General features: G+C 33.6%; 1 protein-coding gene across 1 annotated transcript in view; it reads left to right on the top strand.

The window, feature by feature from the left end:
- ABCE1 (ATP binding cassette subfamily E member 1) overlaps nucleotides 1–14148 on the top strand; it is a 34807-nt gene that overhangs the window by 7043 nt on the left and 13616 nt on the right. The window contains exons 4-13 of the mRNA XM_007466902.1: nucleotides 1756–1853; nucleotides 2843–2960; nucleotides 3319–3456; nucleotides 3617–3686; nucleotides 3905–4001; nucleotides 4902–4991; nucleotides 9636–9757; nucleotides 12575–12796; nucleotides 13803–13862; nucleotides 13962–14020. Of these exons, the coding sequence (XP_007466964.1) occupies nucleotides 1756–1853; nucleotides 2843–2960; nucleotides 3319–3456; nucleotides 3617–3686; nucleotides 3905–4001; nucleotides 4902–4991; nucleotides 9636–9757; nucleotides 12575–12796; nucleotides 13803–13862; nucleotides 13962–14020 (1074 nt within the window). The remainder of the gene's footprint in view (nucleotides 1–1755; nucleotides 1854–2842; nucleotides 2961–3318; nucleotides 3457–3616; nucleotides 3687–3904; nucleotides 4002–4901; nucleotides 4992–9635; nucleotides 9758–12574; nucleotides 12797–13802; nucleotides 13863–13961; nucleotides 14021–14148) is intronic.

Genomic DNA, 14148 nt, shown 5'->3' with positions numbered 1-14148 from the left:
TCAGCGCCACCAGGGAAGTCCCTAAATTCACACTTTTAAATAAAAATGGACACAGCCAAAAATTTTTTTTAATTTAACCTAATCCTTAAGTACTGCGTTTGCTGTGTTATACATTTTTCTATTGTTGGATTTATCCCAATACTGTAATTTTTCAAAATACCTCAGTTTTTGTTATACTGAATGGTTTGAATAGGGCATTTTACTAAAGAATGATGGATTTCCAACTTTAGTTCATAAAAGATATTTAGGAGCCAGTGTATAAAGTTCTTAAATTAGTTATTTTTATTTACAGATAATATATTTTAGAAAGGAGATTTCCCAAAATATGGATACCATCTGTTATTTTTTCTAATAAGGTTTGTGTATTTTACATTGGTTTCTGAATCCTCGGTCAAGTATTCAGAAGTACCTGGCTTGGTACCTGAAAGCGTTTTTTCTTGTTTTGAAAATGTAAGCAGGAGATATTTCTTCCAGCAAATACTTACTAATCTTTTATTATTTGCCTGCCAGTGTTTTGGGTGGTGTAAATCTTATTTTGAACAATATATTCGATTTTATTTTCTTTCCTCACTGCTATAAAAAAAAATGAGATTCCAGAATTTGGGGTATGCACTTCAGTGGCTGAAAAGAAACTGATGTGATGAATTGTTTGGCGGGGGCGGGTAGTGTATGCCCCCCGAACACTAAGATACTTGTAATGCACCACATATATGAGCAATGTTGCTATTTTTTTCTTTGTAGATTAAGAGAAGTTTAAATTACTTGCAGCCTGTAAGCATTTTATGTACATTGATGGAGTAATAGGGGCTTCTGTAAATGGAGGTAATTCCGTTTGCAAAAAAAAATCTCGTGTAAAGAATTAATTTTTGTTAGAGGTTGGTGATTATTTTGCTAGAAAACAAGAGTGTTGTTTTTTAAACCTCTGTGTTTTTGTAACTTAGGAAATGGGAATTCCCTGAAATCTTTATATACAGAGACTTGAATTAGTCCCCTGAGCTCATTGAACAGTTCTGCCAAACAGATTTCTAATCTGAGGTTATACTGTTTGGTTGTACCTTTATAGTCGTCTGTACTGCTGAGAAATTTTTCTAGCCACGTTACCACTCTTAAATCACCTTCTAGTTCTTGCCATTCTTGTTCCTTGGGCATTTATCTGATTGATAGTCACTTATTGTTCAAATAAGTTTTTCTATGAGGTTTTTTTTCTTTTTTAATGTGAATTTTCTCAATTGGAATATGAAGTATCTTTTTCGTATGGGATGGTTACAAATCACAATGGAAAGACGTTAGTCCTTGCTCTGTGCAAATACTATGCTAGCTGTTGTTGGGACATAAGTAGACCAAGAAAGGTACAAGGTAGAAATGGAAGCATACAGAGACAGGAAGAAGGAGATAAAGGGAAGGCATTTCTCATTGACTGAATATGGAACTGTATGCTCAATAACCGCGTTTTATCTTGCTCTTAACCTTCTCATACAAAAGCCTTCAGTTCTGTAAGGTTTTGCAGTAAGTATTAAACACATTAAATGTCCAGGATTATACCAGTCACTAGGGGGAATACAGAATTATTAGATATGATTCTTACCTTCAAGGAACTTAACTTTTTTAAGCAAAGGATAGGAAATGAAACAATACTTTACGTCTGTGTGAAACTCCCACTTTTGGAAGATAAATTCTAAAAATTTCTTCATCTGTTCATTTTAGTCATGCCTATATTTCTAAAAATTAACAGAAAACTAATTCTTTAAATAACAGAAATGCCCCTTTGGCGCCTTATCAATTGTCAATTTACCAAGCAACTTGGAAAAAGAAACAACACATCGATATTGTGCCAACGCCTTCAAGCTTCACAGGTATATTTCCAAGTCAACATTCTTCTTTACTTCAGTAAATCCATTTGGAATTTTCAGAGAAATAACAAAAATGGAAAAAAAGTGGTATTAACTTTTACATCCACTAAAGCAAAATACAGTATTATAACATCATGCAGAATCATATTGAATACGTCAGTGGTTCATTCTAGCTAACATTAAAATTACCTGAGGGTCTTTTTAAAACTACTAATGCCCAGGTAATTTCAGCCCAGTTGAATTACATCTTATCTCTGGATGTACAGTCTGGATCTTAGTAAGTTGAAAAGGCTCCCAGTGATTCTAATATACAGTTGGGGGTGAGAATCACTTGTTAATAATATCCTTATCCCCAAAATACTTTTAAGGGAACTCATCTTGATTTTATTTATCTATTAATCTCATAATCTACAGAGAATATTACTCTGGACTTCGACATATATTGTTAATGACGCATTCTTTGAGGTTTTTAATCTGCTGAACACTAATATTTTGAATCCTGGAGTCTAGATTTAACTAATAAAAAGGTATTTCTCAACCTGCCAGCTTTAAGGGGCCTACTGCAGCAGGGAGAATGAAGTGGAGTATTTCTGGTTGATGTGGCACTTCTCTCCTTGTAAGTAAATGGCAGGCCAAAGAAAAGAAAGACAGTGTGAGGTTGCACCTGCTGTGCAATTTTCTACCAAACCATTTTATTATACATTAAAATTGAGCCTTATATGGGAAGAAAAATTGTTACTTTAGACTTTGAGTGAAAGTTGAATAAATAAAATTTGGAGTAATATTAGTATTGGATGCATTCCTAACAACAGTTTAAGTTAATCTTGGCTGCTGTTTTTTCCTAATAGCCAGTAATATCTGGCATATATCTTTTTTGTCTTATTAATGATTGTGTGTGGAGTGCAAGCGCATTAAAATACATCATTCTGGTATTACGTCGCTTTTTCTACATAAGTCTGAGTTGTCTTATTATTTTTGTACACTTACGACAGGTTGCCTATTCCTCGTCCAGGTGAAGTTTTGGGATTAGTTGGAACTAATGGTATTGGAAAGTCAACTGCTTTAAAAATTTTAGCAGGAAAGCAAAAGCCAAACCTTGGAAAATATGATGTATGTATTACCACCTTATAAAAATGAATATCTTGCTTCAGTTTTATGAGGCTATGAAGGAGAGAGTATGTGTGATTTTATTTTTTAATGTTCTTATTTTCAAGATTATTTGTGGAATTAATGCTGAGAAACTATAAATGAAACTCCTTTTTAAAATCTGTTAATGCTGCTTAATTGATAATTCTGAGCTTTTGTAAACTGTTATGAGTTGGTGTTTTCTTGATTTGAAATTAAATCCACCTCTAATATTATCTTAGAAGCAGAGTTATTCTGTTTGGATATGTGTTCTATTTTGTATAACATTCATCCTCTTTGCAATTGTATTATTAAATTCATGTAATTATACATATATTTCTAGGACCCACCTGATTGGCAAGAAATTTTGACTTACTTCCGTGGATCTGAATTGCAGAATTACTTTACCAAGATTCTTGAAGATGACCTAAAAGCCATTATCAAACCTCAGTATGTAGACCAGATTCCCAAGGCTGCAAAGGTCAGTTTCTTTTTAGGAGAAATTTAGTGGGTATTACAAATATTGGTGGACATATAAAAGATAAATCAAAGTAAACTTGTTTTATTTTGTGATTCTTTTTAATAGTGAGGGAATTTTAGTATTGAAGGAAAATAATACTATTTCTGATACATTATGGCAGGGGACAGTGGGGTGTATTTTGGACCGAAAAGATGAAACTAAGACACAAGCAATTGTATGTCAGCAGCTCGGTAAGTGTTTATTTTGTGTATGTGTTTTAATAGGCCCTGAACTTAACTCATAAACATAGGTATCTTCGTATGGATTACTGAAATAAATGGAAAAATCTCTAGTAGTTGTCGTATTTTCAACAGAAATATTCAAACAGAGAAGTATTTTCAATATACATTTTACCTTGAAGAGGTAAAGTAAAATAACATTGAACACAATGCCTCTATGTTCTTTGTAGATTTAACCCATCTAAAAGAACGCAATGTTGAAGATCTTTCAGGAGGAGAGTTGCAGAGATTTGCCTGTGCTGTCGTTTGTATACAGAAAGCTGATATGTAGGTTACTCTATACTTTTTGTAAATCTTATCCCTACTTTAGAGTTTTTGTTTATAATGCTGCTAATAGAGCAGTGGTTTGAGAGAAATTAATAGGAAGAGTATCTAATGTTCTAACTTTGAGGTCAGATGTTGAAGCAGTTGTGCATCCATTGCCCATTTCCCTGTTATTCCATCAGGGGTAAAAAATTCATTTAGGTAAGTACCTTACAACTTAGGGTTCTAGAGCTCTTTAATCTGAAGTCAGCTGTTTATTTTGTAAACTCTCTTTATACATAAGAAGGACATTTTTTTAAGATGAAGCTCTCCTACCAGGCCAGCAAGGTTTTCCATAGCTCAAGTGGAAAATCAGGTCTTTTAGGTTATCCTAAATCAGGGTGGCTTGCCATGTGACAGAGAAGAAGGAAGTGAAAAAGGCGAGTTTCCTTTCTACCTTTTAATGCCTCTCTTCCCCCAGATAGTTTTTGCTCTCATCTTTTTCCATACTTCTACTCTGGCATCCAATGCAGGCTAGTTTTTCTCCATAAAGTATTCTGGGCAGAGCCCTCCTTTCCAAAAACTCTGCTTTAGTGCAACCGACTTTAGCCAATTAAGAGAGCCCTCTGAATTACTTCGGAATATATCAGGATATTTTTCATGAGGAGATAACAGTTTGTAAGTTAGCCTAATCTAGGAGTCTCTCCCCAGACTTGATATGCAGTCTCATAATTTATTTTCTTCCTTCTACTTCTGAACAGAATACAGAAATTTTTACCATTATGGGGTGGGCTCCTCATTATTATAAGGGGATTTTTGTTGTTGTTAAATCAGAAACTATATCTCAGTGCTTTAAAATAACATGCAAGATAGAATTTTATCATACTTGCCTTTCAATTATTATGTTTGCTTTTTTTTTCATAGTTTCATGTTTGATGAACCTTCTAGTTACCTAGATGTCAAGCAGCGTTTAAAGGCTGCTATTACTATACGATCTCTAATAAATCCAGATAGGTAAGTACAGATTTGGTATATGCCTGTGCTGTTTTGTTTGAGGAGTTTCACAGATTTCTAAAGTTTAAACACTGGGACCATCAATGTCACATATGTGTGCGTGTTTTCCATCTTGGTTTTTGGAGCTATCACTTGAACTTACTTTCCTCTATCTAGAAAAGAGATTCTTAATGCAAGATCCATTTACTACCATACCTGTTTCCAGGGAGCCTAAGAATACTCTGTAGTGATATGCAAATTTTGGCGTATATGTATGGATTTCTGGGAAGCAGATCCTTAACTTTTACCAGATCCTCAAATGGATATGTCACTCCTACACACAATTTTAGAACAGAGTAATTCCAGTTTCCCAGGTCTTACTGAGCACAAGGGAGGTCTTAAAAACTTCTGTTAAGTAATCACAACATCCTGTATTTGTAGGGTGCTTTTGTAGTTTGCAGAGTTTTTATATCCATTATCTCATTTGCGCCTTAGTAATCTTGTAAGTAAGAATCTTTAGGTGGTATTCCCATTTTGCAGATGAAGATGTTTTAAGGTCAGAAAAGCTAGTTATTTCTAGGTTTCAAATTTATGATATGGCAAGAACCCAGGACTTTTTTCTGTTCCTCTCTTTAGTAGCTGATTTAATTCATAGGTGATCTTACAACAGAGCAAGAGAAATCCCTAGGGATCAAAAAACCAAAGAGAGAACTGTAAATTACAGGGGAAAAACAAGGATGGCTTTCTTGAGGGGACATTGCTTGTCTCTGTAGTAAGTCTTGAGCTTTAACAGCTACTTGTGGGCAAGAAGCAAGGCCTTGTATTGAATTATCACACAAAAAGCCGGGACTCTCAAACGACTGTTTTCTCAGCAAAAGAGCAAACACAGGAGGATGTCAAGGAAACATATACCTGTCACTCACTGAGATCCTTGGAAATAGAGGGCTGGCTCCCCTTCAGATCTCTTCAGGGACTGGCAGCTCACATGGATATGGAATTGAAATTTATGTGATCAGGGGAGTCTAAGAACCATCCATGTTAAGAAAGTAACATAACAAGAGGGCCCTAGAATCTTTAGTTCTGTGGTACCTAGATGAAGCAAATATAAAACCACTCTGGAAGCATATGCCCTCAACCCTGGTCACACAGGATTTCTACAGGTAAAGACTCAAGAGCTTTAAGCCCAGGGTTATAAATGATAGGAGGAAATTCTACAAATGATTCAGTAGACACAACAAACAGCAGGATTTAGACTTTCAGGAACTTTGAGTGACATTTTCAAAGAGACTGTAAAATAATATTTAAAATAATTTAAAACATGAAGATTGAAAACTAAGAATATGATACCACAAAAAAGCAACAGGTAATTGTTTAAAAAACCCAAACAAATCTAGAAATTAAAAGTATAGTCATGACATTGAAAACTCACTGGACAGATTAGGTGTTAGGTACAACAAAAAAGAGTGTGAGAAACTTGAAAAGTTGGTTTGAGCAAGCTACCAGAATACAGCAGAGAGAGAATGAGATTGAAATACAGAAGGGAGGTTCAGAGACATGGAGAATGGGATAAGAGAGAATAGAATGAGAAGATGATTTACATATATCTTAATAGGAGTCTGAAAAATAAAGCTATGAAAAGGTCATGGCTGGGTATTTTCCAGAATTGGAAAACTTGACTCCATAGATTCAAGGAGCAAATGATCCATGTACATACCTTGAAGTAAAACTTGGAATATCAGTGGTAAAGAGACAGTCTTAGTTGAGCCAAAGTGTAGCCATAATTTTCACTTCATACATAGACCAGGGCATTATGATAGCCTCTTGGGGGGAAGTAAGAGTATAAAATGTCCCAATATTCAGGGACTTCAGGATAAGGTAAATTAAAGAATACACAAGCAGTCAAGTCAGTAGTTCTCAACCCTAATACCTTTTTATAAAACATTTTTATATTCCTTTGTTTTACTGAAATGAATATCATAGATATTATCTACATTTACACATAATTTTTTTAATACTATATAATGCTTTAACCATAATGAAAAAGCTAAAAGGATAATAATTTACAACCAGGTGACATGTATTTCAATATTCAGCCAAATCACTACATTCTGTATTATGAGAGGGCAGTAACCATAGTTGTAAAAGGGATAACATGCCAAAACAGGTTAGATTGACAAAGCGAAGAAAATGATTGTTAGATTTTCTCAGATGTGCTGGGTCTCATTTTTATAAGTATAGGGTCAAAATAATCTCTTTGTAGTGATAGACTGATAATAAAAAGTTACAGGAAGTATATCTGCATCCTGAAATTGTACAACATATCAAGGCATACATTCAGTCTTTAATGCTGTAAAAAGATTTTGAAGATCATATCCTCCGATAAACAACAAGAAATAGAGGATGAATTAGAGAGGGGAACAGTAATGCGAGAGGAAGATTAAAAACCAACAGATAACCCAAAATTAAGTGTAGGGTGTAAATTTTCATAGCATACATTTCTCATGTTGCAGATTATTGTTTCTTCTCAAACCCTCAGAAAATAGAGTGGCTCCCATAAATCTTTTTTAACATTTTGGACTTCTGCATAAGCTCCATTTGAAAGTAGGGAAGGCAGGAGGTGTGACTTATTTTTTTCTTTTCAAAAGCACATTAAAAGCCACTAGGTAATAACTATGCTGCCTTATACTGGGCCTTGAAGATTTTAATGGTAAAAAAGCAGAGAATTATTCCAAATAATGGAACATGGCCAATAAAGATACCAAGGCAGGATAAGTATTGGCCCACTTCGGTGATTTGCCATTTTTATTGATGCTCACCACGTTCAACAGTGGGCAAAAGTTTATTTGCATATTAATAAGGGTGTTCCTACTGGAGGTAGAATTGGAGGTGAGCCGTGAAAGGGTTATGTAGAATTTCAGCAGGTGAGGATTTTAGGCAGGATTTTAGACCACTGAAATGATAGACCACCCTTAGACACACAGGGATAGAAGGGTAGATTATTTAGGAAACAAGCAAAGAGCCATTTTTCAGTGTGTCCTATGTATAAATGAAATAAAGATGCTGTGGTTCAGTTGACCAATTTTTCGACTTTACAATATTGTGAAAGCAATACACATTCAGTAGAAACTGTACTTCAGATTTTGAATTTTGATATTTTCCCGGTCTGGCAATAGGCAGTACAATATTGTCTTCTGATGCTGGGCGACGGCAGCAAGCCACAGCTTCAAGTCAGCCACATGGGCATGAGGGTAAACAGCTGGTACCCTTACAACCATTCTGTTTTTCACTTTCAGTACAGTATTCAATACATTACATGAGATACTCAACACTTTATTATAAAATGGGCTTTATGTTACATGATTTTGCCCAACTGTAGGCTAATATAAGTTCTGAGCACATTTCAGGTAGGCTAGGCTAAGTATGATATTTGTTAGATTAGGCATATTAAATGCATTTTCAAATTACGATGGGTTTATCAGGGTGTAACCTTATAAATTGAGGAAGATCTATTGTAGCTAAAGTTTTGGAAGGTCTTAAAAGAAAGTCTGAAGATGTCATGTGTTTCATTTGGAACTGAGAGCCACATCTGGGGACCTGAAGAAAATGAGGTTTGTTAAAAGCCTATAACAATATCGATAGAAATGACAGCCTGAATTAGAATCTAGATAGAGAAAGAAAAGAATGAATTAGACATGCTTGACAATTTAAGCAATATATGATTGCAAATAAAATTGAGTCTTTTTTTTTATGGGAGTAGTGATTCCATCAATAAAAATATGGCTGGTTAGTTTTTATTTGTACAGGAAGCTGATAAATTAGAATTTTATATAAAGCAGAGACTAACACACCATTGTAAAGCAATTATACTCCAATAAAGATGTTTAAAAAAAAAGAATTTTAGGTGTCCGTAGGACATTGCTTTTTGAACATCTTGAGCTAAGTTGAATAGGAATAAGATGCATAAAAGCTTTATGATTATTATTTGCCTAATAGTTTCTATACTAGCAATACTTTTTTCTTACCACTTGAAAAGTCATGTCATAGCCCATCCCGTTTATAAAGTGCTCCAGTACACACACTAACCTATTTTCTTTCTTACCGTCACTAGATTTTTATTACCTGTAAAAACATTTTGCTAATGTAGTGTTTTTTGGTATTGTTTCATATCTGTTCCTTGTCTCCACAGCTGAAGTGAAAATTCGCAGGTTGAGGATTCTGTTGTATTCTCTGTGCATTCCTTACTACAGCTAGCATGAGACAGGACAAGTAGAAGGGTTTAATGCATAAGTTGAAGAGCATAATAAACAGTTTAGAATAGGTCTGATTTAAATCTATTATAATTGTTTCTGCTTTGTAAAGTTTATTTAAAAATTTTTTTTAACAAAACATTTATTTCATTTATTCATACATTATTTCATGTTAACTTTTTTCTTTTAGTTTAAGAAAACAATTTGAAATATGAACGTTGATAATGAGTCTTAAAGAAAATGTTTTATAACTTATGCTTAATATGGTCTTTACGGTTAATTTTTTTAAAATATATCTATCTTCCTGAAATTTACACTGTAGTTTTTTTAAAAACTATGTAAAAGTTTTTATTATAATTAAATATAATTTTAATTATATATATTACATTTTAAAATAAAAATCTGTGTTGATTTTCAGATATATCATTGTGGTGGAGCATGATCTAAGTGTATTAGACTATCTCTCTGACTTCATCTGCTGTTTATATGGCGTACCAAGTGCTTATGGTGTTGTCACTATGCCTTTTAGTGTAAGAGAAGGTAACTTGAAAAACTTTTCACAATGCTGTGTTCTCTTTCACTGTAATGCTTAGAAAATGTATTGCTGTTGATGCTAAGTAGTTAAGTGTTGCTGTCATATTACTTATCCAAAACTCTGGCCTTAAGGAATTTAATCTCACAATAGAATATACATATATAAGGTTATATACATCAGTTGTTAAACATAACCTATGTCTTTTTGTAGAAGTTTTTGTTGTGGGTAAAAATGCTCTATCAATTTCACTATTTATTTGCTACATTAAAAGTTTCTTTTATATTTTGGCCTCTGCAGCATCACTGTACTACTTGTCATGTTCAGCTTTATCTTTGACGGGCCAATACCAGTAGGAAAACTCTTAAAATTGATTTAGTGCTCATCTTGTTTTCATGTTTCAAATTTATCTGTAATCTGTATCCTAAGTTTGTGAAACTAAGACTATACAAAAGTCTAATAAGATAGTTAAGTATATTATAGTCTAGCAAGTGACTAAAATTCTAATAGAATAGCTTAGTAAGTGTATTTTCACTTATTCTTTCTACTTTCAGGAAAGAGGGACTCTGGTCTCTTTTCCATGTCTCTTCCCTAAGCAAGTTAGGCAAAAGTAAAAACTAGCCTACCACTAAGTGGCTCTTGAAACAGAATCAGTGCACTCTCTACCTCATACACCTTCTTCCTTTTAATTTCTTCCTTAATTGCTTCCTCATTCCTATTTTTACTTTTTTACATTTCTTCTCTCCAGCTATGCCTTAAGCTGGCAATCTAGAACACCTAAAAGGACTACTTAGTCCATATCTTGAAAAAATACCACATTCTACAAGAATAAGTATTCATGTAGCCTTATAGCTCCCTAGGTTGAACAGGCTCTTTTTTTTTTTTTTAAAGCTGTCTCTTCAAAGAGATTGCTTTTGAGTTACATAAGAAACTTTTGGAGAAAGAAATTATATTGCATCATACTCTGCATAAAAAGGCGGTGGTATCTTTTTTAATTTATAAAAAGTGTATAAATAGTTTAAGATGTGGGGAAGGAATTGCTCTCACGTCCCTATCTATACATTTGAGATAGGTAGGTATTTTAAGGGAAAATTTGTGAGATTTCCCAGTTTTCTTTCCAGTAGTCTTAGGAGATGATATCAGAAGCAATTAATGTTTTATTCTCCTCAGTTAGCAAGTATTTATTGAATGCCTACTCTGCCTAAAGTAGTTCTAGAATCGCATTGATGATAATGACATGGGTACCTGGCAATCACTTTTCATAATTTCATTTATAGATGCCATGTCTAAAGCCTATGCCAAGTAGTAGTTCCTGGTGAGGTTTTTAATGTACCCTATCTGTTAAAACAATTCAAGTAACAAACTGCACTTAATTCTGCTTTCCTTTAATATACTGAAATTAACACATTATATGTAAAAGCTCTTTATGAACTGTAAAGGAATTTTAGCTTGAACTCATTTTTAAATTGGCAAGAGAGACATTGCAGTATTAATGTATAAAGCTGACTTGTTAGTGTTCTTTCCACAAAGTCACTTCTCTGAGCTTTCATTTTCTTACCTGATGAATTAGGCACTTGGACTAAATGGCCACTAAGGTTCCTTCAAGTTTATATTTTTATTTAATTTTTGGTTTTAATCTTTTTAACCCCACATTTATAATTTCTAAATAGTTTAAGATATAAAAATGATAATTTGGACAGAATAAACATCTGTTTATTCTGTCAATAAATATTTGTTGAACACCTGTGTTCTGGGCTGAAAAGGCCTAGATGTGGTTCTTAATTGCAGATGACATGAATAATATCCTTAGACTTTCTTTCAAGACCTTCTGAAACTTCACCTACTGTCCTTCTCTTATAAATAGTAAACACTTTAAAAACAGATATTTTCACTGTTTCCCAAATAATGCACTTTTCCATTTCTGTGCACCTGCCATTGTGGTTTTTAACAACTTCAGTATGGAGGAATTTTCATGTACAGTATGTTAGTTTACTTTCAGTTATTAAAATCTGTTTAGATAATGGTGTTTTTGTACAGTGAAGCCAAAAAAAAGGTTAATGAAATTAGTTTGTTATTATAAATTTCTTTCAAACCTGCGAAGTTAATCTGAAAACACATGCAGTAAATCATAACTTCAACGTATGGTTATGTCTCCCATGAAAATGAATATTCTTTTTTTTTTTTTTTGCGGTACGCGGGCCTCTCACCGCTGCGGCCTCTCCCGTTGCGGAGCACAGGCTCCAGACGCGCAGGCTCAGCGGCCATGGCCCACAGGCCCAGCCGCTCTGCAGCATGTGGGATCTTCCCAGACCGGGGCATGAACCCGCGTCCCCTGCATCGGCAGGCGGACTCCCAACCACTGCGCCACCAGGGAAGCCCGAAAATGAATATTCTTAACTTAAATCGTCTTTAAAAAATTATTGCTCAAACTATTTTAATTTATTTTATGTCAATCTGAAAATATTCCATTTTACCTACTTGTCATTTTGTAGAGAAAAATAACAATTTTTAATTTTAAAATACAGAAGAAATGGCATCATAGGCTTTCACATAAAATCTGATGGAAAAAATCTTATAAAAATTATGTAATAATGAAAAGTTATGCTTTGTGTATATAGGCATACATGAATTACTTAAACTTGGCATTAGGTACATGGAACACTGTTGTCACACTGCATGCTATAAATCCACAGAAATTTAAATCTATGCATAGATTGCTCACAAGAGAGCCTAGGGTTTTGGCTTTTATATGATCATTTATTTTTGTGGAAAAAGTTTATTCTTTAAGTGATCTTTACTAATTTATTTCAATGACTTTCCAACAGGCATAAACATTTTTTTGGATGGCTACGTTCCAACAGAAAACTTGAGATTCAGAGATGCATCGCTTGTTTTTAAAGTAGCTGAGACAGCAAATGAAGAAGAAGTTAAAAAGATGTGTATGTATAAATATCCTGGAATGAAGAAAAAGATGGGAGAGTTTGAGCTAGCAATTGTAGCTGGAGAGTTTACAGATTCTGAAATCATGGTGATGTTGGGTGAAAATGGTAAGTTTTCCTTATTTTGTGATATTTGGAAGTTTGTTCTGTTTATCCAGTAACTGAGTGTTAATTACTCCATGAAAAACTGACTCAGTTATAGGTCTGGGAGCTGGATTGAATTCCTCCATTTCTCAGTGTAGTTCACATTTTGTGACAACATGATTTAATCTGTCATTTAATCGAGTTCATATTTCTTATTTTGTTTTCATAACCTTCGGTGAGAATAAGATTTTTTCTAAGCTGGTTTTTCTATGTATAAATTGATATGAATAGCATTTATTCATCTTAGAAACTGACTAGGAAGGAAAGGATAAATTGGTAGTTCTGAAGCAGTCTAGTTTAAAATGTTTTCCTTGCATTCCTCCACTTGGAACCTTTCTTAATTTAAATTTAGGCTAATCTAACTTTGTAAATAGTTGTATTACCAACACTTTTTAGTAATAGGTTATCGTCATAAATATAGTTATGAGATGAATTTGAGTGCCAAATATCTGGTATTGCTTTCATGATTTTTAGAAAAAGATTTGAATTGTGTACTTACAGCTTACAAAACTGTAGAAGAAAAAAATTTTATGGAGATTGTTGCAATGTATCAGTTTTTAGTTAACAGGAATTTTGAGCTTGGTTGCAATTAAATATTTCATGTAACTGGCCTTTATGATGATGGTATCAACCATAACAAGTATTGTCCTGTCTTAACAATAAATTGTGTGCATTGATATTTTAGCTAAATAAGTCTTTCAAGAACTAACCCAAGACTTTATAGACCACCGTTTGTTAAAATGGCCATCATAAACTTTAAATAGTCTATATTCCTCCTAATTAGTTTAGAATGATACTTGAGAGATGAATCATGAAAGTTCAAGTATTTTTCTATATAACCTTCAGAATTCAGTAGTGTCAGTGTATTTGTTCAAAACTAATTTCTCAGTTAAAACCCAGTAGTACATTAGTGATTTACTGTAAATGTGAAGCATCTTTCAAGTCAATTTTTTGTATGTTGTGTTGCCAGGTACTGGTAAAACAACGTTTATCAGAATGCTTGCTGGGAGACTTAAACCTGATGAAGGAGGTACTATTGTAATATTGAGTCTTCTTACTCTGTTCCACATAGTAAACTTTAAAGATCTGGGCCATTTTCAGTGTCTTACTTATTTGTATTACTTTGCAGGGGAAGTACCAGTTTTAAATGTCAGTTATAAGCCACAGAAAATCAGTCCCAAATCAACCGTGAGTTATTCTGTTATTTTGTTATTGAAGAAGAGTTTATATGTATATATACCTAGAGCATTAATCTTACACTATATCAAAAATTTTCTCCAAATTAGTTTCTGTACAGGTGTAATAAGGTGGCTAAG

Source organism: Lipotes vexillifer, unplaced genomic scaffold (assembly GCF_000442215.2).
Source record: "Lipotes vexillifer unplaced genomic scaffold, Lipotes_vexillifer_v1.1 scaffold730, whole genome shotgun sequence".
Lineage (NCBI taxonomy): Eukaryota > Metazoa > Chordata > Mammalia > Artiodactyla > Lipotidae > Lipotes > Lipotes vexillifer.
The sequence above is the reverse complement of the archived record's forward strand: the minus strand, read 5'-3'. Positions and strand labels throughout refer to the sequence as shown.